The sequence below is a fragment of the Bos grunniens genome, chromosome 7 (assembly GCF_055505025.1).
Source record: "Bos grunniens cultivar Pamir isolate PY7600 chromosome 7, Bosgru_T2T1.0, whole genome shotgun sequence".
Lineage (NCBI taxonomy): Eukaryota > Metazoa > Chordata > Mammalia > Artiodactyla > Bovidae > Bos > Bos grunniens.
In genome coordinates, this window is record NC_141171.1 from 90358814 (window position 1) to 90386393 (window position 27580).

Here is a 27580-nt window from a genome sequence, read left to right on the forward strand (position 1 = left end):
TCCATTCTAAATAGCCCTGCGGTGGTATGAGCATGAAAAGAAGTATTTTGATTCATTGGGAGATTTTAGCATTTTTCCTTTTAAGCATTTAAGATGGTAAGAGAAATGAGAAAAAATATGTGTTCTTTCTTCTCCCATGAAATATATATCATCATATGCTCTCACTTTGTAGGGCAAAAGAGTGGAAGAAGTGATAAAAAAAAAAAAAAGGATTTGAGACCCATTTTAAACTAGTTCATACACTCAGTTGGAAGGGGAGTTGAAAATGCCAAAAGAAGAATCTGAATGCCAATATCTCTATCATACTCATTTATGTTCTTTCTAGATGATTCACAAATGATTCCTTGTAAAACGCATGCTGTCCCTAGCGTGTAACTCATAGCATTTTAATAAGACTATAAAAATCAACATGGAGGAGCCCTGTGGTGATGAAAATGTATCTTGGCTATATCAACATTCATATCCTGGTTGTGATACAATTATGCAAGATGTTATTGATATCTATGAAGGACATTAGGGAAGGGTAGAGGAGACCACTCTTTTATATTTCTTGTAAGTGCATGTGAATCTGTAATTATGTCAAAATATAAGGTTTAATTTTAAAAATTAGAAAAAATTTACCTCTCTGGTCTGATTTTATTTACTTTCCTGTTGCTTCATTGCTCTTGCATTTTCTGTCTTTGAATGCTGGGGATATTGTTAGAAGAGAAAGTCATATAATTCAATTTTCCAAGTAGCTAGTAAGTATGAGAAAATACTTATGAACCAAGTTGCTATTCTGTTACAATAATACTAATCTTGATTTTATGTTAAACAGATTTTAATAATGTAGTTAAAACAATAACTGTAGTATACATACAGTATACCAACCTTCAGTTAGGTCAGCATTCCCAGTATGTACATACTGCTGTTGCTGCTGCTGCTAAGTCGCTTCAGTCGTGTCCGACTCTGTGCGACCCCATAGACAGCAGCCCACCGGGCTCGCCCGTCTCTGGGATTCTCCAGGCAAGAACACTGGAGTGGGTTGCCATTTCCGTCTCCAATGCAGGAAAGTGAAAAGTGAAAATGAAGTCGCTCAGTCATGTCCAACTCTTAGTGACCCCATGGACTACAGCCTACCAGGCTCCTCCGTCCATGGGATTTTCCAGGCAAGAGTACTGGAGTGGGGTGCCATTGCCTTCTCCTCATTTACATACAACACTGAATTAATCAGAAACTCCTGCTGACTCTACCTTCTAAATACATTCCCAGTCTGAGCTCTTCTCACCCTCTCTACTCATACAACCAAAGCTACCATTATTTCCTTTTTCTGCAGGAACTAATAAAAAAATCTCCTATCTCTTCTCCCTTCTTCAATCCTCTCCCCCTGCTGCAGCCTACCTGTCCACAAGAGCCAGAACGCTCCCGAAAATTAGAAATAAAGTGTGTCACTCTCCTGCTGGAATCCTCCAGTGACTTCCTAGCACACTTTGTATCAGGAATGTACACGATCTGATGCATACATCTTCAAATTGTTAGTTGGCTCACCACTGGGGAAGTTCTGTAAGGCAGTAATGGCATTTCTTCTGTAATTCTGTTTCTTGGTCTATTCTAAGGCATCTATCTTTCCTAACCTCATCACTGTATGATGTGTATTTATCTCTCTAATTTATCTTGGGAGATTAGAAAAATTATAAAATTCCATGTTTTATTTACAAAAAATTTTTAAAAACACAACATGGTTATATTTTAATACACAACTGAAAGACAAAACACCATAGTAAATTAACAGCAGTAAGATACAATGTTTCGGGACTACCTTGGTGGGCCAGTGGCCAAGTCTGAGCTCCGAATGCCGAGGGCCTGGGTTTGATCCCTGGTCAGGGAACTAGATTCTGCATGCCACGACTGAGAGTGCATGTTGCAACTCAGGGTCTTGCATGCCACAATGAAGATGGAAGATCCTGTGTACTGCAACTAAGACCTGGCACAGCCAAATAAAAAAATAAAATACCGTGTTTCATTTATATTGCATGACAAATGATTAACGTTCTTAGTCATAAATGAGTTCTTAGAAACCAGTAGAAAAGACATCGACTGATCAAGGGAAATGGAAAAAGAAAGAAGAAAAGGAAATAACACAAGTGACTAGTAAGGATTAAAGCGTATGTGAAGGTGACTGAGCTGAACAATAAAAGGAAAAAAAAGCAACTTCTTTGTAATATCATAATTATCAAAGACTAAAAATCTGGTATTTGTGTAGTTTGAGGAAATAGAGTCACACTGACACTGGAGGACAAGATTGGTGAGGTCCCAGAGTGAGGGAACATCTAGTATGGACTCAAAAACTGTAAATTTAAAGCAACACCTGTCTTAATACTAGTGTTGTGGCCCATCAGATTAAGAGAAAATTGGTTCTGGACAAGATCAGAGGTTTATAGTTTCACTTAAGTGATGTTGTCTAATTTCTAGGAGTTGAGGAGCGCCGAGACCATCGGTCGTACTCTCATATCTCCAGCTATTTCTGGGAAAGACTTTGTGAGAACTGAAGGCACATTGATCTTTGAGCCTGGCCAGAGAACTACTGTCCTGGATGTCATCCTCACGCCAGAGACAGGGTCTTTGAATCCATTTCCTAAACGCTTCCAGATTGTGCTTTTTGACCCGAGAGGGGGTGCCAGAGTTGATAAAGTGTACGGGACCGCGAACATCACTCTCGTCTCTGATGCGAACTCCCAGGCCTTTTGGGGGCTTGCGGATCAGCTGCAGCAGCCCCTGGACGGCGACATTCTCAACAGGGTGCTCCACAGCATCAGCGTGAAAGTGGCCACGGAGAACACCGATGAACAGCTCAGCGCTGTGCTGTATTTGATAGACAAGGTAAAAAACCCTTGCGAGTGTTAGCAGTTTCATACTTTTTTTAAAAGACGAAAGCCACATAACGGTTATCGTATCAGTTATAATGAATTTATATGGTAGAGTCAGATTGCTGAATCTCAGAGTGGAATTCACCATATCTGACCCTGTGCTTTTGCTTGGATGCGACTGGTGCTGGTTTGGAAGCTCAGAGAAGGATGAGTTCTCTACTGTAGCAGTAAGAGTAGACTGGTGTCTGAAAAGAGGCTCCGGAGGTCAGGAGCTCCAGGCTCTTTCTGATACTTCTAGAAACTACATGGACATCTTCTGAGATAGTGTGCAGTTTTTCTAGGTCCATAAATGAGGACTAGGACTAGATTATACGGCTCTTCGAGTTGAAGTGCCATGAAGCTGTTGCCCTTTGCTTGTTCCCTGCTCCTCCTGGGCACTGGAAAGAATTTACTGTAGGAAATGATGTTACTTAAATTTTCTAATGATGAAATAGTATAGTACAATTACAATTTGATTTAGGCTATGAAGAGGGAAAGAAAGCACAGTAACTGTATTTTAGAAAAGATACATTAAGAAAGCTACATATTAATGGTCGAGAATCAACACTTATTTAACTAGAGCTGTCAGGTAGTACATCTTGATTTTTTTTTTTTTGAATCTGTCATGAATAATGAAACTGAATTATGAAAGAAGATCCTATGGAAAAAATGTAATTAACTTTTTTTGAGTAATCATTAATAAACAGTATAAGTTCTCATATATTAAAACAATTTATGTGAAATAGGTAACTTGGCAATTATTAGAGGCATGAAATATATTTGAAGTGTTCTAAACTATTATAAGTTCAAGTAAAAAAACATTATTTGTATTCTTAAAAAGAAAATGATTTTATTTCCACCGAAGTTGCCTTTGCTCTGATTATTTTCATATGTTATTGTTACTAAATTTTTGCAATGGTATGGCATATTGTTTTCTTGAAGCTATTTATATGTCAGTACTGAAATATGATTCAAGTAACTGACATCATTCAATAATATTATACATGAAAATATATGTTATATCAAGAAAACTGAAAATTTCTACTAACAGAAAAGCCTTGAAAAAATAGAAATCTATAACTTGTTCAGTAGTGGGAAGATTCAATAACATAGAGACAATCGTTTTCTATAAATTAACTTATAAATGGAATATAAGTACTATCAAAATATCAGTAAACTATTTTGGATTTTTTTTAATTAATCAAAATGATGAGTTCACCTGGGAGAACATACATCAGAAATTTTATGAAAAAGATGAAAAATGATAAACCTTATTCTTCTCAATATGAAAATATGAAGTTACAGTGATTAAAACAGGATGAACTGGTGCTGTCACAGATATTCAGATTAGTAAAATAAAATGGAAAGTGAAGAAATAAATTCAATTACATATAAAATTTCATATACGATAAAAGTGACATTTCAGGTCAGTGGGTCAGTTCAGTTCAGTTCGGAGAAGGCAATGGCACCCCACTCCAGTACTCTTGCCTGGAAAATCCCACGGATGGAGGAGCCTGGTGGGCTACAGTCCGTGGGGTCGCTCAGAGTCGGACACGACTGAGTGACTTCACTTTCACTTTTCACTTTCATGCATTGGAGAAGGAAATGGCAACCCACTCCAGTGTTCTTGCCTGGAGAATCCCAGGGACGGGGGAGCCTGGTGCACTGTCGTCTATGGGGTCGCACAGAGTCAGACACGACTGAAGCGACTTAGCAGTGTCAGTTCAGTTCAGTCGCTCAGTCGTGTCTGACTCTTTGTGACCCCATGGACCGCAGCACACCAGGCTTCCCTGCCAATCACCAACTCCCGGAGCTTACTCAAACACATGTCCATCACGTCAGTGATGCCATCCAACCGTCTCATCCTCTGTCGTCCCCTTCTCCTCCTGCCTTCAATCTTTCCCAGCATCAGGGTCTTTTCAAATTAGTCAGTTCTTCGCATCAGGTTGTCAAAGTATTGGAGTTTCAGCTTTAACATCAGTCCTTCCAATGAATATTCAGGACTGATTTTCTTTAGGACGGACTGGTTGCATCTCCTTGCAGTCCAAGGGACTCTCAAGAGTCTCCTACAACACCATAGTTCAAAAGCATCAATTCTTTGGCACTCAGCTTTCTTTGTAGTCCAACTCTCACATCCATACGTGACCACTGGAAAAACCATAGCTTTGACTAGACAGACCTTTGTTGGCAAAGTAATGTCTCTGCTTTTTAATATGCTGTCTAGATTGGTCATAGCTTTTCCAAGAAGCAAGCATCTTTTAATTTCATGGCTGCAAGCACTATCTGCAGTGATTTTGGAGCCCCCAAAATAAAGTCTGTCACTGTTTCCATTGCTTCCCCACCTGTTTGCCACGAAGTAGTGGGACCAGATGCCATGATCTTAGTTTTCTGAATGTTGAGTTTTAAGCCAGCTTTTTCACTCTCTTTTACTTTCATCAAGAGGCTCTTTAATTCTTCATTTTCTGCCATAAGGGTGGTGTCATCTGCATATCTGAGGTTATTGATATTTCTCCTGGCAATCTTGATTCCACTTTGTACTTCATCCAGCCTGGCATTTCACATGATGTACTCTGAATAAAAGTTAAATAAGCAAGGTGACAATATACAGCTTTGACATACTCCTTTCCCTATTTGGAACCAGTCTGTTGTTCCATGTCCAGTTCTAACTGTTGCTTCTCGACCTGCATACAGATTTCTCAAGAGGCAGTAGTTATTATTCTGTAAATGGTGTTGATACATCTGATTTAACCATTTGAAAGTAAAATAATAGCTGTATCTCCATGTTAAATCCACTCCAAAATAAATCCCAGACAGGTCAGAGGTCTAACTGTAAAGCTGAAACCAGGAAAGTAGTAGCAGAAAACATGGATGAATCACTTTTAAGATAAAAGTTTATATTGGGGAAGTGGGGAAGTTCCTTCTAAATATAAAAATGCAGAAGTCATAAAGGAAATGATTGATAAACTTGACCACATAAAGTTTAAACAAAATTTCTCTTTGCATATACCACAAGAAAAATCAAAAGGCACCTCAATTATATTGTCAAACCTATAGTTTTTCCAGTAGTCATGTATTGAGGTGAGAGTTGGACCGTAAAGAAGGCTGAGTGCCAAGGAATTGATACTTTTTAATTGTGGTGTTGGGGAAGACTCTTGAGAGTCCCGTGGACTGCATGGAGATCAAACTAGTGAATCCTAAAGGAAATCAAACCTGAATATTCATTAGAAGGACTGATGCTGAAGCTGAAACTCCAACACTCAGTGCTTTGGCCACCTGATGCAAAGAGCCAACTCATTGGAAGAGACCCTGATGCTGGGAAAGATTGAAGGCGGGAGGAGAAGGGAAAGACAGGGGATGAGATGGTTGGATGGCATCACTCAATGGACATGAGTTTGAGCAGTCTCCAGGAGATGGTGAAGGAAAGGGAAACCTGGCGTACTGCAGTCCAGGGGTCACAAAGAGTTGGACATGTCTGAGCATCTCAATAACAACAGCAATATATATAGTCAATTATATCCCAATAAAACTGGAGGGAAAAACTAAAAAAAAAAGAGAGTGCCTAATAGGTGTGGGGAATATTTGTACAAATACCTGTATAATGAGTATTTAAGCATTACTTATAATAACAAGAATTGGGAAAACCAGCCATTAAAAGGGGCCTGCCATAGGAGAAGGCAATGGCAACCCACTCCAGTACTCTTGCCTGGAAAATCCCATGGACGGAGGAGCCTGGAAGGCTGCAGTCCATGAGGTCTCTAAGAATCGGACATGATTGAGTGACTTCACTTTCACTTTTCACTTTCATGCTTTGGAGAAGGAAATGGCAACCCACTCCAGTGTTCTTGCCTGGAGAATCCCAGGGACGGGGCAGCCTGGTGGGCTGCCGTCTATGGGGTTGCACAGAGTCAGACACGACTGAAGCCACTTAGCAGCCATATCCATAAAATGTAACATGTTTTCACAATTTAGACATATAACAATTAGACTATGACAATAATGAAACAAGCATTGAAAATATAAGGTTGAAATTTTAACAGTAAAATATGTGGTGCCAATTAACTTTGAATTTCAGATGAACAATGTATTTTTTAGTATAAGTGTATTACTGATAAAAACAAATATTTTTATTTACAAGCACTATTTGGAACATACTTATGTCAGGCAATTATTGGCTGATTATTTGAAATTCAAATGGAATCACCTATGCTCTATCTGGCATACATTCATATGTCCCATATGTATTTCATATGTACTCAGATTCAGAAGTATAGGATAGGATTTCCAAGTACTGATAGAATTTTGTTCTGTTGGGTCTCATACTTTAAGTGAAATTGTTTCATGTTTGTAAGTTTTATTATCTCCCAGATTCGCACTTCTTTGAACCAGAATCTGCTTTATGCTATATATGTCTTTCATAAGGCCATACGAATTGGGATAAATGTAAAAGTGAGTTTAATTTTAACTCGTGATATTTATTATTGCAGTTAGAATTAAAGTGACCGATGCAACCCTTTGGAGCTTTATCTAGATATTATATACAAAATATTCTTGTGACTATGCCTTCTCTTTATAAAATGATTATGCTTTTTAAAGTTCAAATGTATTTGACATTTCAATGCCAAATATAATTTTGACACTAACTTGTCTTAAATTCTTTATAGGTTCATGTTTATTTTTGTTAATGTTAGTAATGGTTAATAAAGAACACATTATACCTTATGTATCATTTAAGCAGTTGATTTTTTAAAATACAGTTTCATACTTGGGATTTTTTTCCAGATAACTGTTGAAGGAAAAAACCAAGCATTAAGCATTGAAAGCCGAAATCTTTTCTATGAGATCCTTTGTGCTCTCGTTAACCCGAAGCGCAAGGACACTAGAGGATTCAGTCACTTCACTGAAGTGACGGAGAATTTTGCCTTTTCTCTACTGACTGATGTTACCTGTGGCTCTCCTGGTGAAAAGTAAGTATCTTTTAATATAATACCATACCTTATATGTATTCCTTTACAGGTTACAAAGTAATAAGAATGCAAATTGACATTTAGATGATGTAACTAAGGCTTATACAATCAATGAATTGTACCTGATGGGCAAATTAAGTTAATTATTTGAAGAAAACATAGAAACTACATCCAGAAAAAATTAATTTATACTGTCAGTAATATATTCTTGTTTTGAAGGGTCTTTAAAAAATAAAACGTCTTGTTATTTACTCTTTCTTATATAATGAGTAGAAGATACATTCTGAATAGAAAAAAAAAGGATGATTCCAACTTTTTGAGTATTTTAGGCCATTTTTAAAATTGTGGTAACATAAACATAAGACAGATTTTACCATTTAAACTATTTTTCTGTACTTCCTGGTAGTTCAGATGGTAAAGAATCTGTCTACAATGCAGGCAGACCTGGGTTCAGTTCCTGGGCGGGAGAGATCCCCTGGAGAAGGAATGGCAACTCATTCTAGTTTTCCTGTGTAGAGAATCCCATGGACAGAGGAGCCTGGCAGGCTAAAATCCATAGGGTTACAGAGAATTGGACACGACTGAGTGGCTAACACTTTCACACTATTTTTAGGTGTACAATTCAGTGACGCTTAGTATATTCACAGTCGTTGGGTAACCAGCCCCAGTATGCATATCCAGAACTATCATCTTCTCAAATTAAAAATCTCTACCCATTAATAACTTTCCATTCCTCCTTCCGCCTGTCCTGGTAACCTCTATTCTACTTTTCAGTCTCTATTCAATTTGCTTATCCTAGCCATCTCATAAGTGGAATCATGTAATATTTGTCCTTTGTGTTTGGTGTACTTTGCTTAGCATAATGTTTCTTCAGGTTTTATCCATGCTCTAGCATGTGTCAGAAATTCACTTTTTTTTTTTTAATTGTTTTTATTGCTGTTATAGTTGATTTACAATGTTGTGTTTCTGCTGTAAAGCAAAGTGATTCAGTTATACATATGTATATATTCTTTTCATGTTCCTTTCTCTTGTGGCTTATTACGGATGTTGAATATAGTCCCCGTGCTATACAGTAGGAGCTTGTTGTTTACACATTCTGTGCGAGAATGGTTGCATCTGCTGACCCCAAACCCCGTCCCATCCCTCCCCTGACCTTCGGCAACCACTGGTCTGTTCTCTGTCTTGAGTCTGTTCTGTGGACGGGTTCGTTTGTGTCATTTCGATTCCACATGTAAGTGATATTATGTAGTATTCGTCTTTCTAGTTCTGATTTGCTTCACTTAAGTTTGATGATGTCTGAGTCCGTCCATGTTGCTGCAAATGACGTAATTTCACTCTGTTTTATGGCCGTGTAGTATTCCATGGTATGTATGCACTTCATCTTCTCTATCCGTTCGTTTATTGATGGTCATTTAAGTTGTTTCCATGTCTTGGCTATTGTGAATAATGCTATCATGAACGTAAAGGTTCATGTATCTTTTTAAATTATAGTTTTTTCTAGACATATGCTCCAGAGTGGGATTGTTGGATCATATGGCAACTGTGTTTTTAGCCTTTTGAGGAACCTCCTTAATATTTTCCATAGCGGTTGCACCAACTTACATTTCCACCAGCCGTGGTTCGCTGGTCTCAGTCCGTTTGCACATGGCCGTGGGTGGAGAGGTCAGTAGTGGCAGCTTTAAGCTCCGAGTCACCAGTGAAGATGTGGATGCAGAGGTGAAGAGACGAGTTTTATAAGCTGTTGTGGGTGGCCTGTGTGGATTGAGATGTTTTAATATGCATCCTGGACGCAGAGGTCTGCAGTCTGAATGAATGGCTGGACTAAAGCTAAATATTCAAAAGCACCAATTCAAATATGGTAAAGAATTTTTAAAAATCTTAAAAAAAATTTTTTTTAATGTAATGTATAGCTAGAGGAAAAAGTTAGCCTTTCCCTTTTCCTTTTTTTTCTCGAATCTTCTATTTAAAATTCTCAACTCCATTTCCCAATTTAGCCTTGATGAGGTATTTGTATCCATGATGCAATTATATATACTCAGCATCACTTATGGGCCATCTCACTTACTTTTATCCTACTCTTCTCCATATTTTTTCAGACAGGTTTCACTTAAGATTTATCTTTGTGTCTTTTCATTATTTGCAGACATGATGCATCCACAGAAAAACATCTATCAGATTTTTTGGAGGACTGGTTACAAAATACAGACTCACAGAACTTCTAGCCTCCCCTAGGCAAGGATTTTTATTTAGTAAGGATGGGATGTAATGTAGAAATTTGTTTGTTTGTTTTTTGGCTAGGCCACTCAGCTTACAGGATCTTAGTTTCCTGACTAGGAATTGAACCCATTTGCCCTGCATTGGGAGCTCAGAGTCTTAACCGCTGGACCACCAGGGAAGTCCCTAGAAATCTGTATTTTTTAAAGCAAGCTTCAAGGTGATTTCAACACACATTGAGGTTTAAAAAGCAGTTTCACTGATCACAGGGTCTAGTGCCTTGGGGTTGTTGTAAACAGAATTATTAAATGGATAAAGATCCTGTTCAGGGCCATTTCTTTTATCAGACACATGGTTAAATTAGAAATGCTCTGATGGCTCAGAAAAGGGTGAGGTGAACTTGATGAGAATTTGGCTGTAGATATGTAAGGTTTGTGATACTCTTGATTATAAAGCAGAGAGCTTCAGTTGAATGGTGCATCCTTTCTCACCCTGTTGCACCCGTGCTGATGTGACTAACACAGCAATAGACATTTTATAGCACAGATTCTGATGCCTGTGAAACAACTTTCAGAAACCCATGTTTTAGGTTAGAGGGGGGTTCAGGCAAGAGGATACAGCAAGTTCTGTGCGAAAAATCCTAGCAATTCACCGTAAAAGAACTGAAAGCACGTTCTCTTTACTGCTTCTGGGTAGGCAGTGTCATGGTTGTACCTAAAGAACAGAGATCCAGTGTAATGGATTTTTAACAAATGTGAGTGGATATACATATGCAAATACATGCCATTTTAGCAGAACCTTCGCTTTTCTGTCATAGAGGCAAAACCATCCTTGACAGCTGCCCGTATTTGTCCATACTGGCTCTTCACTGGTACCCTCAGCAGATCAATGGGCACAAGTTTGAAGGAAAAGAAGGTGATTATATTCGAGTTCCAGAGAGGTTATTGGATGTTCTGGATGCAGAAATAATGGCTGGGAGAAGCACGTGTGAATTAGTCCAGTTTACAGAATATAGCAGCCAGCAGTGGTTTATGACTGGAAACAATTTCCATGCCCTGAAAAATAAGGTAATCTATCATTTAAAGAATTACGTAGTTGGAATCTGCTTTTTCCTTTGCAAACATGCTCCTTAGGATACATGTACTTGATTCGACTTATGGTAAGTGCTACATATGGTAAGCTAATGATGAAATATGTCCCATCTTTATGAGCTCTTTGTAGAATGTTTAGGCTCAAAAATAGTTGCAGATATTTCTTTCATGTTTTATTGAATGAAATGAGGAGTAGGTGAAAAAAAAAAAAAACATAGCTTTCACTAAAGCTATATCCCACTCCTGATGAAGACTGACAATGAAAATGGATATTGTCACTTGGAGACTGGTCAGTAGCTTTAGTGAGGTAGGTCTGCGGTGGGAAACCAACCAGATGCCCTGTATTCATAATGAAGCTGGCAATTAATAGTGTCAAAAGTGATGAGGAAAATGAAGCAAATTTCAGAATGGGAGATCCAGTCTTGACATTTAATTGGAAGATGTCATTACATTTCCGGCTCTTTCTGGCATTACAGGTATTATCTTTGAGTGTGAAAGGTCAGAGTTCACAACCCCTGACCAACAGCAATGAGATTCTCTATAGGATTTATGCTGCCGAACCTAGAATTGTTCCTAAGACTCCTCTGTGTCTCCTTTGGAATCCAGCTGCTGCGAGGTACTTGTTAATAATTCTTTAAAATCAGATTTTGTTCCTTCTTCATTCTGGTACCATTAAGCCCAGTTTTTTGTACTGAATGTAGATGGTCTGGAGTGAGATTTTTAGACTGGAGAATCACCTCTACACTAAGTGAGCCAAAGCAGCATAGAAAGTGGTCCTAGCCTTGCGCAGGTGGCAAACAGAGCCAAAAACTTAAACGTGTGTATAACACATTACTTAACTCCTTTATTATTACAACTTCCGTGGGACTTAGCATGAGTTCTGCTCAATTCAGATAACCTTCCTGTGATTACAGGTTAATTTATTGAGCGTGAAGGAAATTCTTTTGACCCCTTCCCTCTGGACTTGTGGTTCTGGATCTGATGCTCTATGTCTGGAGGGATCAGCACGGATTCATAATTCTAATCCATATATGACTTGGAGCACATTTGGGGGTTAAAGCAGGCACAAGAAGAGGAAGAAGACAGTGACTCTTCCTTTGACTCTCCTTGGCCTTATGTTTCTGAGCAGTTCTCTCTCTGGGATCTCAGCCGAGGTTGTAACGTCAGGCATGGCTGGCCTAGAGAGTTTGGAGTTCAAATCAGTCACTAGATTCTGTTACTTTCAGCCACACAAACTAAAATTCTGAAAAGGTTCCACAGCTTAGTTGGGTAACCAACTGTCCTTTTCAAACACCAAAGTTCTGGCTAGTTTCTGGGAAAATAATTTTTCTTTGAAATTCCTAATATCTCAGCAAAGACTTTAAACCTAATACACAGATACTCTACAATCCTCAATGTATAATTACTAATGAATGTTTCAAGCTTGAATCCGCTGTTGGGATTAAGAAGTTTCATGTCCTTAGAAAAATAAGGGGATCAAGAGGAACTATAAGTGACTACTCTTGAGCAGAGTAGTCCCTGAATAGTCACTGAGGGATGCTCAGAAGTTGTGGCATGTGACACTGTATTTGCTATAATCGTGACAAACTTTTGGTGCTTAAGAAGGAATCTTATAGAAGGAAACACCTGAAAGAGGCCTAGAAAACATGTATGTAATATAACTGGCTCAAAATCCAAATAGGTGGGGAAGGAAGTACTTAGACAAGCAAGTAATTTATGTGGTTCAAAATACAGAAGTTGTGTAAATGGGGAGGGGTGAGCACTGCAGATTTTTGGCTGTGTTGACCTTTTGGTACTCTTGAATGCTAGGGAAGAGTTCTTCCTGTTGAATACCTTGGGTTTGTTTGCTTCAGATGAGGTGGGGGCTAGTACTGCTGGTTTGAGAGGGCCAGCTTCTTCTATATTGGCAATGCTTTTGCAGGATTGGTTAATATTTAGGCTGCTGTTGAAGGTGTCTGTGGGATCTGCGGTTTCATGTCTTGGACAAGGTGTTCCTTTCAGTGTTTCTTTTTAAACATGTGGTCCGCTTCCATCTTGAGTAAAGAACACTTAGGATCAATAAATTATTTTTCCTTCAAAAGCTATCTCCATGCCTTAAGTATTGATGAAAGAGGAGTGGTGACGATTGTGTATTTTGCCCTAGCTGGTTGTCCGACAGTCAGTTTTGCAAAGTGGTTGAGGACACTTCAGACTACGTGGAATGTGCCTGTTCATACATGTCTGTGTACGCGGTCTACGCCCAGACTGACAACTTGTCTTCATACAATGAAGCTTTTTTCTCTTCTGGATTTATATGTATTTCAGGTGAGTTATAATATTTTTGAGCAAATAATTTAAAAATATTGATGAGAATAAAAGTTTTCCCAGGGTCCTTATATAGATGCAAATGTACTGTAATTCATCAACACTATGAGAAAATAAACTTTCTCATGGTCTTTTTTTTGGTTTTTGTTTTTAATTTTCTTTTTTTGGCTGCATTGTGTATTGTGTGGGATCTTAGTTCTCTGACCAGCGATTGAACCTGTGCCCCCTGCGTTGGAAGCATATAGTCTTAACCACTAGGCCAGGAAAGTCCCCTCTCATATCCTATTCATTGATTCATACAGCCATTATTTATGGAGGACCAACTTTGTACTGGGGATAAGCAAGAGCAAGATATAGCTCCAACTCATCAGCAGTGTTTATACAGTACAATGTGAGATAGAAGTTAGATAGTAAAAAAGAGTTAAAGTGGTAGTGTTGATTTAGGAGGCAGATTCTGCAATAGATAACGGGATTGCATGAGATAATATAAATAAAGCATTTTGTATTTTCATTAAAAAATAAACCTACCCCATGGATTGATTTGTATTTTTCGGTCTAGATGCTTTAAGTATATTCAACCACTATGTTAAAAGATAAATTTTCTTTCACCTTCTACATCTAGGTCCCATTTCTGGCAAGAATAGGAACTTGAGTAGGGTTAATGTCTGTCAAACGATTTACCTATAAGTAAACTTTGAACAGCTATAGAATTATTCTCATTTGCTGTTTTTACTTTATGATTGGGAGTCTGAGAATTCCTTACACTATATTTCTGTCCCCACCCTTACCAAATCTGTGTCCTGAGTCAGCTTTTACAGCCCTACAGCTGCTTTTATGAACAATATGCTACACAGAGAAGTGGGTGTAGGGTGACTGTGCCTGTATTCAAATCCTGGTCCTGCCATTGGCTAGTTGTGAGACCTGGGGCAAAACCTCAGTCTCCCCGCCCCAAATACATGATTTTAAATTGTGTTAGCAGGCTGGTAGATATACTAGCTCAGACAGTCTGCTTTAATGATGTTTGGTATGTAAATGTGATTATCATTGAATGCTTAGTGTGCAAACTATCCCCTAATAAACTTTATTGATTCGGAAAATTTTGTGGAGGTAGAAGCATGTAATTAATTATTCTTCTTTGTCCTGGTTATTAAAATCTTTCCACTGGAATTTAATATTCTTCGTCCTAGTTCAAATATTTCCACTGTAGTTTCACTTTATAAAGTTATACATTTTCCTTAATGTGTCTTAATTCTAAACCTTAGATTCAATAGCAGATGTTAATAATTTATTATTCTTAATAACATCTTCCATAAGAATGATGGTTCTTGCTTAATAGATTCTTCTAGCTTCCAAAATCAGATGGCAACACCCTATTTTATTTTGATGCAATCTATTTAGAGAAATTTCATAGACTGATGAAATAGAACCAAAAGGTACAATGCTGAAATAAAATCTAGATAATCATCTCAAACAGAGAGACCTAATTCTGAGTGCTAATATGACCCACAAAAATCCCTTGCTTGTTCTACTCAACATCAAAGCAAAGAATTTTACAAACTAAAGAGAGAATGTTATCTTGATTTTTTTAGAAGACTAGCAGGACTTTAAGATATTTTCTGAGAGAACTGTTAATAAATATATATGTTTGCAACTCACTCTTAAAAAGGCTAAATGGATTTGCTCATGTATTTGAAAACCAACATCCAGATATTAGTCTCTACCTTATTATTTCTGACTTGGAGTCACATTTGAAATCATCAGTGTTCTCCCCCTCTGTTCATGACGTTTTGTAACGTGGATTGCATGATTGGTGGTTCATGAGGAGCTTCTGGCTTTGTGCTCCATTTCAGTTTCTGGGGAGGCTGATATTGCACTCCTCAGAGGGCCCCCAGAAACAAGGCGAGAGATTTTTCCATATTTTACATGCACATGCTCTCATTTAAGTCAGGACACACCAAATATCCCTTTGAATTTGGGAGCACTCTAACTCTTTTCTTGAAATGTGGCAACATGCAGTCAAATAGGAATTAAACCATTGTTTAACAAAAAAAAAAATTAAGATAGGTCACAGTGTATCTATTCTAATTCTGGTTTACAGTTCTGGTTACTCTACTAGAGCAGAGCAGTTGAAATGATCCAAGTATGTGTAATGGGGATATAAGCCAAGAAGTTGAGTAATCCTCAATTTGGAAAGGTGAAAGATTAGGATATATATCTGTGACTTTTAAAACTGTAAACCAGTTTATCAAATTGCAAGGAATTAAACTGAAGTTATCCATTGAAACTAAAAACTATAGAGAAAAGTAAATGACTGTGCACATAAGTGTAACGTTATGGGACTCACCTATAGCTTCAGGTGACAATGCCATAATCTTATAGTTACTAAGGAACCTAAGCGTGCTTCTTACTATTTGGAGAATAATGTCAAGGAAACCTGCTCTGCTTCCCATCACTGTTGACGCTGGCCTGTCAAAGGTAGACATCTGATTAAAATCATCCTGATTTGATTCTGGGTACAATTCGTATGGCCTCATGGGCTTAATGAGACCCCTACATTCCAAAATCCACTTCGTCATTAATACCAGTATGTGAACTCATTCATGTTTGATGTACTTGTAGGAGAGTCTGCTATTTTGAAGTGCTTTTAAACTGAGATTAGACTGCAGATCTCACATTTGTTTCATTTTTTTTTTCTTTTTGTTCTCTGTGGTGGAAAAATCCTTTAACACATTAGTCAAACTAAAACTATCCCTTTTAAATAACTAATAGTTTTATTTACTCTATAGATTACTAAGTATATAAATCCCAACACATTGTCATTTTTTAAAGTAGATAACAGGAAATAATTGTCTGTAAATCGCTAAATACCTAGGTATACAGGATAAGTAAATCAGCACCCGGGAGAAATATCAATAACCTCAGATATGCAGATGACACCACCCTTATGACAGAAAGTGAAGAGGAACTAAAAAGCCCCTTGATGAAAGTGAAAGAGGAGAGTGAAAAAGTTGGCTTAAAGCTCAACATTCAGAAAACGAAGATCATGGCATCTGGTCCCGTCATTTCATGGGAAATAGAAGGGGAAACAGTGGAAACAGTGTCAGGCTTTATTTTGGGGGGGCTCCAAAATCACTGCAGATGGTGACTGCAGCCATGAAATTAAAAGGCGCTTACTCCTTGGAAGGAAAGTTATGACCAACCTAGATAGCATATTCAAAAGCAGAGACATTACTTTGCCAACAAAGTTTCGTCTGGTTAAAGCTATGGTTTTTCCTGTGGTCATGTATGGATGTGAGAGTTGGACTGTGAAGAAGGCTGAGCGCCAAAGAATTGATGCTTTTGAACTGTGGTGTTGGAGAAGACTCTTGAGAGTCCCTTGGACTGCAAGGAGATCCAACCAGTCCATTCTGAAGGAGGTCAGCCCTGGGATTTCTTTGGAGGGAATGATGCTAAAGGTGAAACTCCAGTACTTTGGCTGCCTCATGCGAAGAGTTGACTTATTGGAAAAGACTCTGATGCTGGGAGGGATTGGGGGCAGGAGGAGAAGGGGACGACAGAGGATGAGATGGCTGGATGGCATCACTGACTCGATGGACGTGAGTCTGGGTGAACTCCGGGAGTTGGTGATGGACAGGGAGGCCTGGCATGCTGCAATTCATGGGGTCGCAAAGAGTTGGACACGACTGAGCGACTGAACTGAACTGAACTGAAATCAGCACAATCCAGAGTTCTTTGAAGCATGCTTATTATTTTGTTCAGGTTTATTAAACTGTAAGGGCTTCCAGGGTGGCTCAGACAGTAAAGTATCTGCTGCAATGTGGGAGAACTGGGTTTGACCCCAGGTTGGGAAGATGCCCTGGAGAAAGGAATGGCAACCCACTCCAGTATTCTTGCTTGTAGAATCACATGGACAGAGGAGCCTGGCAGGCTACACTCCATGGGATTGTAAAGAGTCAGACACAGCTGAGCTACTAACACTTTGATTATACTGTAAGAATATTCTAGTTGTGCCTTTTATATTTTATAAGCTGATATTTTGATAGTTTTTCTAGAAAAAAAAAAACTTTATTAGATGCCACCCATTCTTTTCAAATTATTTTTGAAGGTGAGATATTTTCTAAATTTCTGTGTGACATTCACCCCAAAATATTAAGTTCATATTCACAGTAATCATTGTCCTAAGTTAGCCATTTTCATTATGGGGAGAGTATATCAAAAGTTTCATTCTATCAAATAGGTAGTTATTCACAAGAAGAATAGAGAAAGATGTGTAAGAGTTTAAAAAAAATTAAGTAGTTTGAAGGGGTAACTGCAGGTGACAGAGAAGTCAGAGAGCTTTGTCTAACTCTGACATGGCAGAAAAATGTAGAATTTATCTTGCTAGGTACGCGTAGCTGCGTTGTGTAGCATGACCCACACTGCACATAACCGAAGACAAGTCAAATATACTAAATAAGCAGATTTAGTTCCAGGATTGATTAGTTCAGCACCTCAGTGGCATCCTCAGGGGCCCAGCCTCTCCTCATGTCTCTGTTTTGCTCTCCTCAAAGGTTTTCCTTTTACTTTCTCCACCTTGCCTCTGCATGGTCTTGAGCTGGCTGTGGCAGCTCTGAACTTCCCACAGCTATGTCTGGGCTTGCCAAGAGAAAAGCGCTTATTTGGATCCTGTTTTAAGAGCCATGAAAACTGTGCTGAAAACCACCCAGAGTGTTTCCCCTCACATCTCTGACCAGAACTGTGTTATGTGACCTTTTATAGACAGTCCCTTTACAGTCTGACACACCGTCTCCAGTCAGTGTTTCTCCGATGATGGAAGTGTTGTGCCCTCTTCAGGTGGTGGCTACTGACCACATCTGGTTATCGAGCCCTTGAAATGTGGCTAGAACAGTTGGGACCTGAATGTTTCATTCTATTAATTCTAATTAGTTAAAATCTACCTGGCCCTGTGTGGCTATTCTACTGAACTTCACATGTTACCCGAAGGCTGGTCTCCTGGTAACCTCTCCCCCTGGAGTAAATCCTTCCTTCTAATACACAGAACTTGTGTCCTGTCAAATGTTGCATATGGACTTTTGTTCAACCTAGTAGACTTTTCCGGATTGACAGTTTTGTTTTCCTATCCTTAGCTTAGTAGCTGTAATCCAGGGGCATTGTGTGGAAGGGAGGGTTGAAGGAATTTGGGAATTAGTAGAGATGAGCAACAGAAATGTTAAAAAGGTGATAGTTACAGCCAGCATTAGGTGGAGGAATAGAAAAATCCTAAGGTAACAGGTGAGTATTTGATTTAATAATTTAGCGGTCATTTGGTTTTTCTTATGTTTATCTATAGAGGTGGCGTTGGTGATAAAGAACCCGCTTGCCAGTGCAGGAGACGTGGGTTTGATCCCTGAGTCAGAAAGATCCCCTGGAGGCGGGCATGGCAGCCCACTCTGGCATTCTTGCCTGAAGAATCCCCTGGACACAGGAGCCTGGTTCTTTCTTTTCACAAAGAATCAGACACAACTGAAGTGACTGAGCACACACGCATAGAGGAGACAGAGATACATAAGAAAACAATATAAAATTTATAAATATTTTAAAGCAATTTTCATGGGGAAAATGTAATGTTTGACTTCTGGAGTATAAACTTTAGTTATTTTGAAAGTATATCTCATTCTTAAGGGATACCAAACAAGAGTTGTTTGCTAGATATGTATGTTCATATATAAACATTGCACGTATTTATGCACATACGGACATTCAAATATTATATAGACAAATAACAAGAGCTTTGGTCCTCTTTGGTACTAACAAAAGAATCTAGCTGTTCTTTAGAGTTTTTCTTATCTAAATCAAAGATTATCAATGTTATTATTTTGTTAAGGGTAATTTATCTTCCCTCTTACTGTCTAATCATATAGAAAAGTCATTTGTGTTAGTAAACTGATAAATTTTTTTTCCAATGAAGTCTGTAACCTACATAGTACTAGGGAAAAAAAGTAAATGAAGATTATTCAATTAGTTACATGTTTGTTTTTCTGCCTAGTTGCCAAGGAATCAATCTCTAAGAAACTATTTAGAGATTACTTTGAGGTAATACCTGGAATTGTTATGCTTTATTTTTTAGAATTCCTTTTAGAATTATAATTTTTGTACTATGTAATTTATATATTAAGGAAATTTAAACCAAAAAATAATTGTTAGTTTAAAAAAATCTGGCTTGTATACTTAAATTTTGTATGCTAAATATAGCTCTTCAATATCAGACGAGAAAATAAAAGGTAAATACTTAGTCTTTAGGAACTCAGTAACCAAAGTATTTAATTCTTTACATCTAAGGTATTCAGTAACTCTCCCAGGGTCAGCTGAGGCCAGGCTGCTTGAGGCTTTTTTCGCTGCGTCCTTTTTTCCTAAATAAAACAAGCACTTAGATAACATCATACATAGTTACAGGCTATCAAAATCCAGCCCATTTTCCTGCCCCTGGCTTTGAGTCCTGGACTGCCACAGGCGTCATGCTAGCATTTTTAATTAAAGCTTAGTAGACTTAATTAAATATTCTTGATCTGGTCAAGTTTAAGGGTACTAAATTTATATCACGAAATGGGAGTATAATGGAGAATTACCAAGTTAGGGGGAAAGGCTGTAAATAAGCTCTTTTTGGGAACTAGCAAAAACAGTTGATTCAGGAGTATTTTTCCTTTGCCCATCACAAATCCCCTAGCCTCATATTGTTACCATCCACCACGGTAAGCTCGCAGAAAAGCAGCCTACATGAAATGAAATTTGCAAGGCCCTGCTTTTAAGTCAGTGTATTACACACACAGACATACACACACACACACACTCTCTCTCTCTCTCTCTCTCTTACACACTCAACTTGAACTTTGAGTTTAAGGTGGCTCTGATCCTCATAGAAATGCAAAATGTACATTAGTGAGTTTGGAGCAACAGCTTCAATAGTTTATAAGCTGTCTAAGCAAAGATGCAGTTTCTGGGTATACTGTATACCTTTGTGGGTGGATTTGGGAGGCACCCTCAGGACCTGCACACCTGTCCCAGAACGCCTCATGGCAGCCTTCCAAAAAAATGGATTACTCCAGATCTCTTGGCCAAATTTCTAGGCCGAAAGCCTTGACTAATGCAGAGCCTCACTTCCTGTGTGAAACTTTGTCTACCTTTTGCAAACCTAAACATACTGAGAGCTTTTCCCGAAAGGACTTCTGAGAGGCATTTCTGTGCTGACGAGTAGTCACAGACCCCACGTAGGCATTTTGCAGCTGCCCAGTCAACTTATGCCAACATGTGGTGTATGTTCCATCGCTTCAGAAAAGATAATGAGGAAACAAAATAAATGTAGCTTCTCCCGTTTGCCAGGGGGGCATTGATGAATGAGATAATGCGTGCAAAATACAGGGCAGAGCAACATACACAAGCCAGTTGTTATGCGTCAGTACTTCCTAGACAAAATAACCCTACAAAGGATGAGAGTAGAGTAAAAGGCTTAAGTGATAAAGCAAATATGTTGCTTTATGCAGCACATTTAAATTTTTTAAAGTCAGGAAATCTTTTAAAATATGTATACATTTAAAACCTAATAGTGGGGACTTCCCTGGCAGTCCAGTGGTTTAGACTTCTTCCAATGCAGGGGGTGTTGGTTCAGTCCCTAGCTGGTGAGCTAAGATCCTGTATCCGTGGCCAAAAATCCAAAACATAAGCAATATTGTAACAAATTCAATAAAGACTTTAAAAATGGTCCACATACAAAATCTTAAACCAATATTAAATTTATACAAATTGCAAGATAAAAAATGTATGGGTTATTCCTGAGATTCTAATTATCCCCTTGAAGTAGTGTAGGTAGGTGAAGTTCAAGTAGATTCAAAAAAAATAAGAATAATGTTTTTCACACCACTTAGAAACGTAGATATTTAGGTTAAAAGCCATCTTGGTGGGAAAGAACACATTTTGTTCCTGGTTTTGGCACCTAGGAGTGTAAGGTTGCTTTTAAAATTCATAATCACCACTTGTGTAATTGCCTAACTATTCTTAGTAGATAAAAGGGGTAATTACCAAACTTGAGTTCTGGTAGCATCAATCCCAACTTTATGCCTGAAAAATTCACCTATTCACCTCCACAAATATATCTATTTAGCCAAGGCACCCATTCTTAGAAAATTTAGATTGGAATTTGATTCTTCTCTTAAGCAGTAATACTTGTCTGATGGAAACAGAAAACCAAAAGTTTAATGAAATTATTAATCAGCTTAATTTGTGCTTTGTTTTTAGTAGGGATGTAAACAAGTTGATATTTGAAATGTAAAGTTCCCCTTTGGGCTTAATTGAGAAGTGTGAGGATTTTATATGTCTGGTCAAGTGGAGCGGGTTGAAACTGAAACATGAACGTCCCCAGAGATATTGTGCTACGCGACCTTGTATTGTAAGCACAAAGATACGGTGCTTACCTTCTCTGAATATTTAAGCCTGCTCCTTTTTGTTCATGGATTGTAAAACCACACGTGGGCTTTTTTGTTCCTACAGGTCTCTGCCTGGCTGTTCTTTCCCATATCTTCTGTGCCCGGTATTCCATGTTTGCAGCTAAACTTCTGACTCACATGCTGGCAGCCAGCTTAGGTACACAGGTAGGAGAGCGTGGGATTTCCCACTTTCATGCAATGTTCATTTCTTCTGTGATCCTTGAGCTGAGTATATAAGTAAAATTTAATCTCACCCTAGTTGAAATAAGCTTGCTTAGTTTTGTAGTGGAGAAGGATGAGGAAGGAGACCCGTAAGAGCAAATGAGAGTATCAGGTCTAAGCAGTGTAACAGTTTTGAGCTCCTTTATCTCTTCTACAGATAATTACCTTAATATCACCGCTTACAAAGAAAATTGCTGCTGCTTATTAAGAAGCATCATGTTGGCAATTTATACATGTAAATATATTGTAAATGTATATATAATGTTTATATTAAAATTAGCACATTTTAGTTTAATCTGAATAAAATATGCTGTGTTACAGATCCTTTATATGGAGGTCATTAAAATGATACACATTTTAAGACATCTGGATAATATATTTTGCTTTATTTAGTATTATAGAACACAATTTGGTAGAACTTTCTTTTTTGAAAAGCTGTCTATGGCAGAAGAAATAACGTGAAAAACACTGAGTCATTCATTAGCATGCATTTTAAGCCATATAGTTTTTAAAGCCCAGAAGGCAGATCGAGATGAAATTAAATGCCTTTTCTGTCCATAAGGTACTCACAGTCTAAAACAGTAGATGTGTGTACAGATAACTCTGATGCAGTGTGATAAGTGTAAACAGACTGTGTGTGAAGATACGTGAGGACTTAAGTTTTCTGTGAAGGTTAAGAAAGTCTTCCTAGAGGAGGTGATATTTGGGCTGAGCTCAAATGAAAAGTTCCTGCAGCTTCTTGATTAGCAGTGAGATGGGCATAGACGTAAGTATAAGTAAACATGATCCCTTCTACTTGAAGGCTGTAATTGCAGTTCTAGATTGTAAGAATACACTATATAGTGTTATTATTGAGAGAACTTGGCAATGCTATTTTATAAAATTTCCTCTGTTTTGGATGGTGGGTGCACTTCTAGAGTGCAGAAAATGCTATTTCCTGATTCTTTGCTAGTGTATGCATGATTCGATTTATGTAAATTTATTGTGCTGTATGCATAGATTTTGCATGCATTTTAAGATGCTAATGGCATTCTACTGAATTCCAGGCAGAACTTTTGAAAATATTATTAGAAGAGGGGTTGAAACATAAAATGGAAAATTATTTGGAACACTGGCCTTCTCTTGCCTTTTTACTCCCAGGAGTGAAAATGACATGAGCAAATTTCATAACACTCTTTTTCTAGGGGACAATTAACTGCTGAATTCTAAGTAGAAGATCCCAGATTGTGCTTTTAAAGTACCTATGAACTATGAGAGGTAACAGCTGTTACCAAAGAGGGGCTTCCATTGAGTTTGACGAGGCTATTTATATTGCCTTGGTAACTATCTTAGCTGTCTGATCTTGCTTTTGCTTCTTGTATTTAAGATCTTAGAAAACCCACCTTCCATAATTAGCGTTTACTTGGCTGTATTCACCACCCACTCTGGTGATTTTTTGGCAGCAGAGTTTGTACAAGTCTTAATTATAGAACCATAGAATTACAGACAAGTCTTCAGTGTCCTAGCAGACAAATTTGCTCATGTCTAGGGATGTGAAAAAGAAGACTCAGGATTTATATCTTGGGATGTTGCCTTCTGATTCACATTGCACTTAACGTTAATTTTGGAGAAAGTGGTTAGTCAAATCCATGTTTTTCACCATATTTTTAGAAGAGATAAAACAGTGTGGCATGAAAACCCTGCACTGTTTGACTTGTGACATGGAATAACTAAAAAATAATGTCCGTAGTTTATTTTTGGCAGGAGGATTGTTGATAGGTTTTTGATAGAAAGTTCTCTTTCCTCAAAATGTTTTACCCATGTACTTTGATTTTTAAATATACTCTCTAAAATAAAGAGAATAATTTTCTCCCTTAACACCTTTTAGCTAAGCCTTTGAAAATTCCTTAGATTCTCCAAAAATAGAAATGGAACTGACGGTAGGAACTTGGGCCTGCCTTTTCTTTTATGGATTTTAAAATCATGTTTATATCTGTAGTTATAGAATCTTGCCAGTTGCAGGGGGGTAGAGGGGTCCAGGTCCTTTCTTAGATCTCTCATTTGGATCTTCTATCAACTTAAGGTTCATATTCTTGTAGAGAAGTCTTAATGGAGAAGGAAATGGCAACCCACTCCAGTGTTCTTGCCTGGAGAATCCCATGGACGGAGAAGCCTGGTAGGCTACAGTCCATGGGGTCGCACAGAGTCGGACACGACTGAAGCGACTTAGCAGCAGCAGCAGCAGCAGAGAAGTCTTAAAAAAATACAGTTTGACCTGTGGTTCTTTGGCTAAAAGAATAAAATTTCTCTAGATGGCCTCAAGAGTTTGAGTTGTGAATCTTTTGCAGGCAGGTCTCCAAGACCGTTTGGTTTTAGTCTTTACTTCTGGCCTAAGTTGAATGACTTTTGTGCGAAAGGGCAGAATGGAAATGTCATGGCCTCTGACTTCCTCTCAGGACAGTGTGTCAGTGAGGGAGTCAGTCAGCAGGAGGAGAATGTGAGTCTGTCTCTGCTTCTAGAAATATCAGATCTAGAAATATATATTGTATCTAATAGTCTTGCTTTACAAGGCAAAAGATTCTGCTTTAATCTGGAATTTATGCCATTCAAGCATCTTTGAGAACCACTGACTATAAATTACCAGCAGGTGGCAGTAGACGATTTTTCTTTTCCTCCCAAAACTGGTTTTTGGTCTCTAGCAAAGATGGAATTTGAATCTGCCTGCCAGCGTAGGAGATTCAGAAGATGTGAGTTTGATCCCTGGGTCTGGAAGATCTCCTTGGAGTAGGAAATGGCAACCCAGTCTGATATTCTTGACTAGAAAATTCCATGGACAGAGGAGCCTGGTGGGTTACCTACAGTCCGTGGGGTCACAAGGAGTCGGACATGACCGAGCATACCTAACTGAACTGAAAGATGGAGTTCAGTAGAAAACTTGAGATTTTTTTTCTCAGCACTTCTTTCACTGGGCTAAAGATTATTCTACTGCAGCTTAGAAAATAGGCATTTGTAATTTTCTAGCTCTCCTCTTTTATCTCCTTTGTTCAGAATTGAGCTAATGAGTCTGAAAGGTACTGTGACAAAGCTTATGCATCACTAACTTGGACTTCCCTGGCCTCCCTGGTGGCTCAGACGGTAAAGAATCTGCCTGCAGTGCAGGAGACTCGGGTTTGATCCCTGGGTCAGGAAGATCCCCTGGAGAAGGTCTTGGCAACCCACTCCAGTATTCTTGCCTGGAGAATCCCATGGCGAAGGGGCCTGGCAGGCTACAGTCCATGGGGTCACACAGAGTCGGACATGACTGAGCAACCAATACTTTCTTCTCTACTTACTTTTCAGTAAGTAGACTATATCTTTCTGTCACTTACCATTTATAGTTAAATTCAGGGGCATAACATTATTTTCGTTATATTTATGTTGTTATAAGCTTTGAGAAGTGAGTTGCTACAGGAAACTGTTTATTGAAGTGTCAGGGAAGCTTTGAGATCCAGTCTGAGTTTTCCTTATTGTTTACTTTTAAAGTATGTGCTTTTCCTTCAGTGCCGAGTTAAATGTTTCTCATTCATCTGAAAGAAGGACGAGAAATCGTGAGACCATTATCTTTAAGCTTGAAGGAGAAGAGAGCAAACACATTTTCATGGCACTGGGTGCTATTTCTCGGAAAAACATCTAATTATATCTTTGAAATTTTTATCTTAGAATCACATTGCCAACCCACGTGTGCCCTGATAAGGCTGGTAAACAGCTAGGACAAAGGACAGGTTTGCAGTTCAGGGTTCTCAGTTCTGGGGGTTCTGTCAGGAAAAGCAGTTCTCCAAATCTAAAAAAAGAACAGAAGTTTCCTCATAGAAAACATGCGATAAGATAGAACTGCATTTACTGTGATTAATAAACTTAACTGGGGCAAAATGTTTGAGTTTTTTTTCCCCCCTGATTATTTGTTTTTGTTTGTTTGCATGGCCTAAGCATGGGAGTTTCCCAAGTGGCGTGGTGGTAAAGAATCTGCCTGCCAATGCAAGAGACGTGGGTTCGATCTCTGGATCAGGAAGATCCTCTGGAGTAGGAAATGGCAACCCAGTTCAATATTCTTGCCTGGAAATTTCCATGGACAGAGGACTGTGTCAGGCTACAGTCCAGGGAGTCGCAAAGAATCGGATGCGACTGAGTACGCATGTGCAAACACACACACACACACACACACACACACACACAGCTTAAGCACATTTTTCTGAAGCTGAAAAGCTAATTAGTCTAGAAAAAAATGTGTATAAAAATACTCTCTGAATTCAGATGATGCCACATATCTGAAAATTTGATTTGAATTATTGGTAGCCGCTTGATGTCTAGGAGTTTTAGCTTGCATAGGCCTTCTCCTTAAGAAGGGCCCAGGAAATCACCTTAAAATTCAGAGGACTGTCCTCTGGAATTTAGCAAAAGTTCACTGTCAGTGATGTGTACAGTTTTCTCATTCATTCTGTGATGTTTTGAGAGGTCATGTTGCCATGTCATTTTGTTTCCTGGGTGGGATCGTGCTCAGATCTTCCTGCCAGTAAATTCTGCTTTAAACTGCAGTTTATTTTATTTTAGCTGTGAGTATCTGCATCTTTGAGTCTCAGGATCATTGGCTGTACATGACAGAAGCCAGATGCTTGCTGTGACCTCTTCAATACTGGTTCCTTGTGGCTACTCCAGGGTCTGGTTTCTCTCCTGGCAGCTTGCATTGCTGTGTTGAGACTGTCAGCTCAAGAAGGTCATTGTGTGTGTAGGATCTGGAAACATGTATCTGATAGGCATGTTTTTGTGGATTGAAGCAGGGTCAGATGGCAGTTGTAAAATGTTCATTACTCAGAACAGATTTTTCATTAAATCTGTTTTGGTCAATAGCTTGTTAAGCAGAGTATCCTTTGTTATTTTTGCTTTTGTTATTTAAGAAAAAGAAATTTAAAAATTTAAGTACAAAAATCAAAATTGAATCTTGCTTTGAGGCCGGGAGCTTGAGAAGCACAGATATTACTATTCAGTATAACATTTATGATCTTATATTAGTGCAGATGTAAATGGATTAGGAAAGTGTTTCCTGAAGTTTGATGTAGGCATCTTGTTAAAATTCAAATACTAATCATTAAGTGTGGGTAGGTTTCTGATTTCTGTTTCTTGAGGGATTAGGCTAGCTCTATCAGTGAAGAATCTGCCTGCAATGCTGGAGACCCAGGTTATATCCCTGAGTCAGGAAGATCCTCTGGAGAAAGGAGTGGCAACCCACACTCCAGTATTCTTCCCTGGAGAGTTGCATGGACAGAGGAGCCTGGCGGGCTGCAGTCCATGGGGTTGGAAAGAGTCGAGCATGACTTAGTGTGTCTGACTAACACTTTCATTATTTCATTCTGGTTGTTGATGCTGCTACTGCTGTGTTGCTGTTGTTGTTATTATTATTACTTAACCTGTAGTATTAACCTGTTTTCTTT

General features: G+C 38.5%; 1 protein-coding gene across 5 annotated transcripts in view; it reads left to right on the forward strand.

The window, feature by feature from the left end:
• Nucleotides 1–27580, forward strand: part of ADGRV1 (adhesion G protein-coupled receptor V1) — a 542962-nt gene that overhangs the window by 228998 nt on the left and 286384 nt on the right. For 4 of the 5 annotated variants that reach the window (XM_086413040.1, XM_086413044.1, XM_086413042.1 and 1 more), the window contains 6 exons: nucleotides 2452–2859; nucleotides 7665–7849; nucleotides 10881–11130; nucleotides 11631–11770; nucleotides 13298–13458; nucleotides 21979–22079. In XM_086413040.1, coding sequence (XP_086269166.1) covers nucleotides 2452–2859; nucleotides 7665–7849; nucleotides 10881–11130; nucleotides 11631–11770; nucleotides 13298–13458; nucleotides 21979–22079 — 1245 coding nt within the window. Of the gene's footprint in view, nucleotides 1–2451; nucleotides 2860–7664; nucleotides 7850–10880; nucleotides 11131–11630; nucleotides 11771–13297; nucleotides 13459–21978; nucleotides 22080–27580 lie in introns of those variants that run through there. The other variant, XR_015168194.1, reaches the window with a different exon arrangement.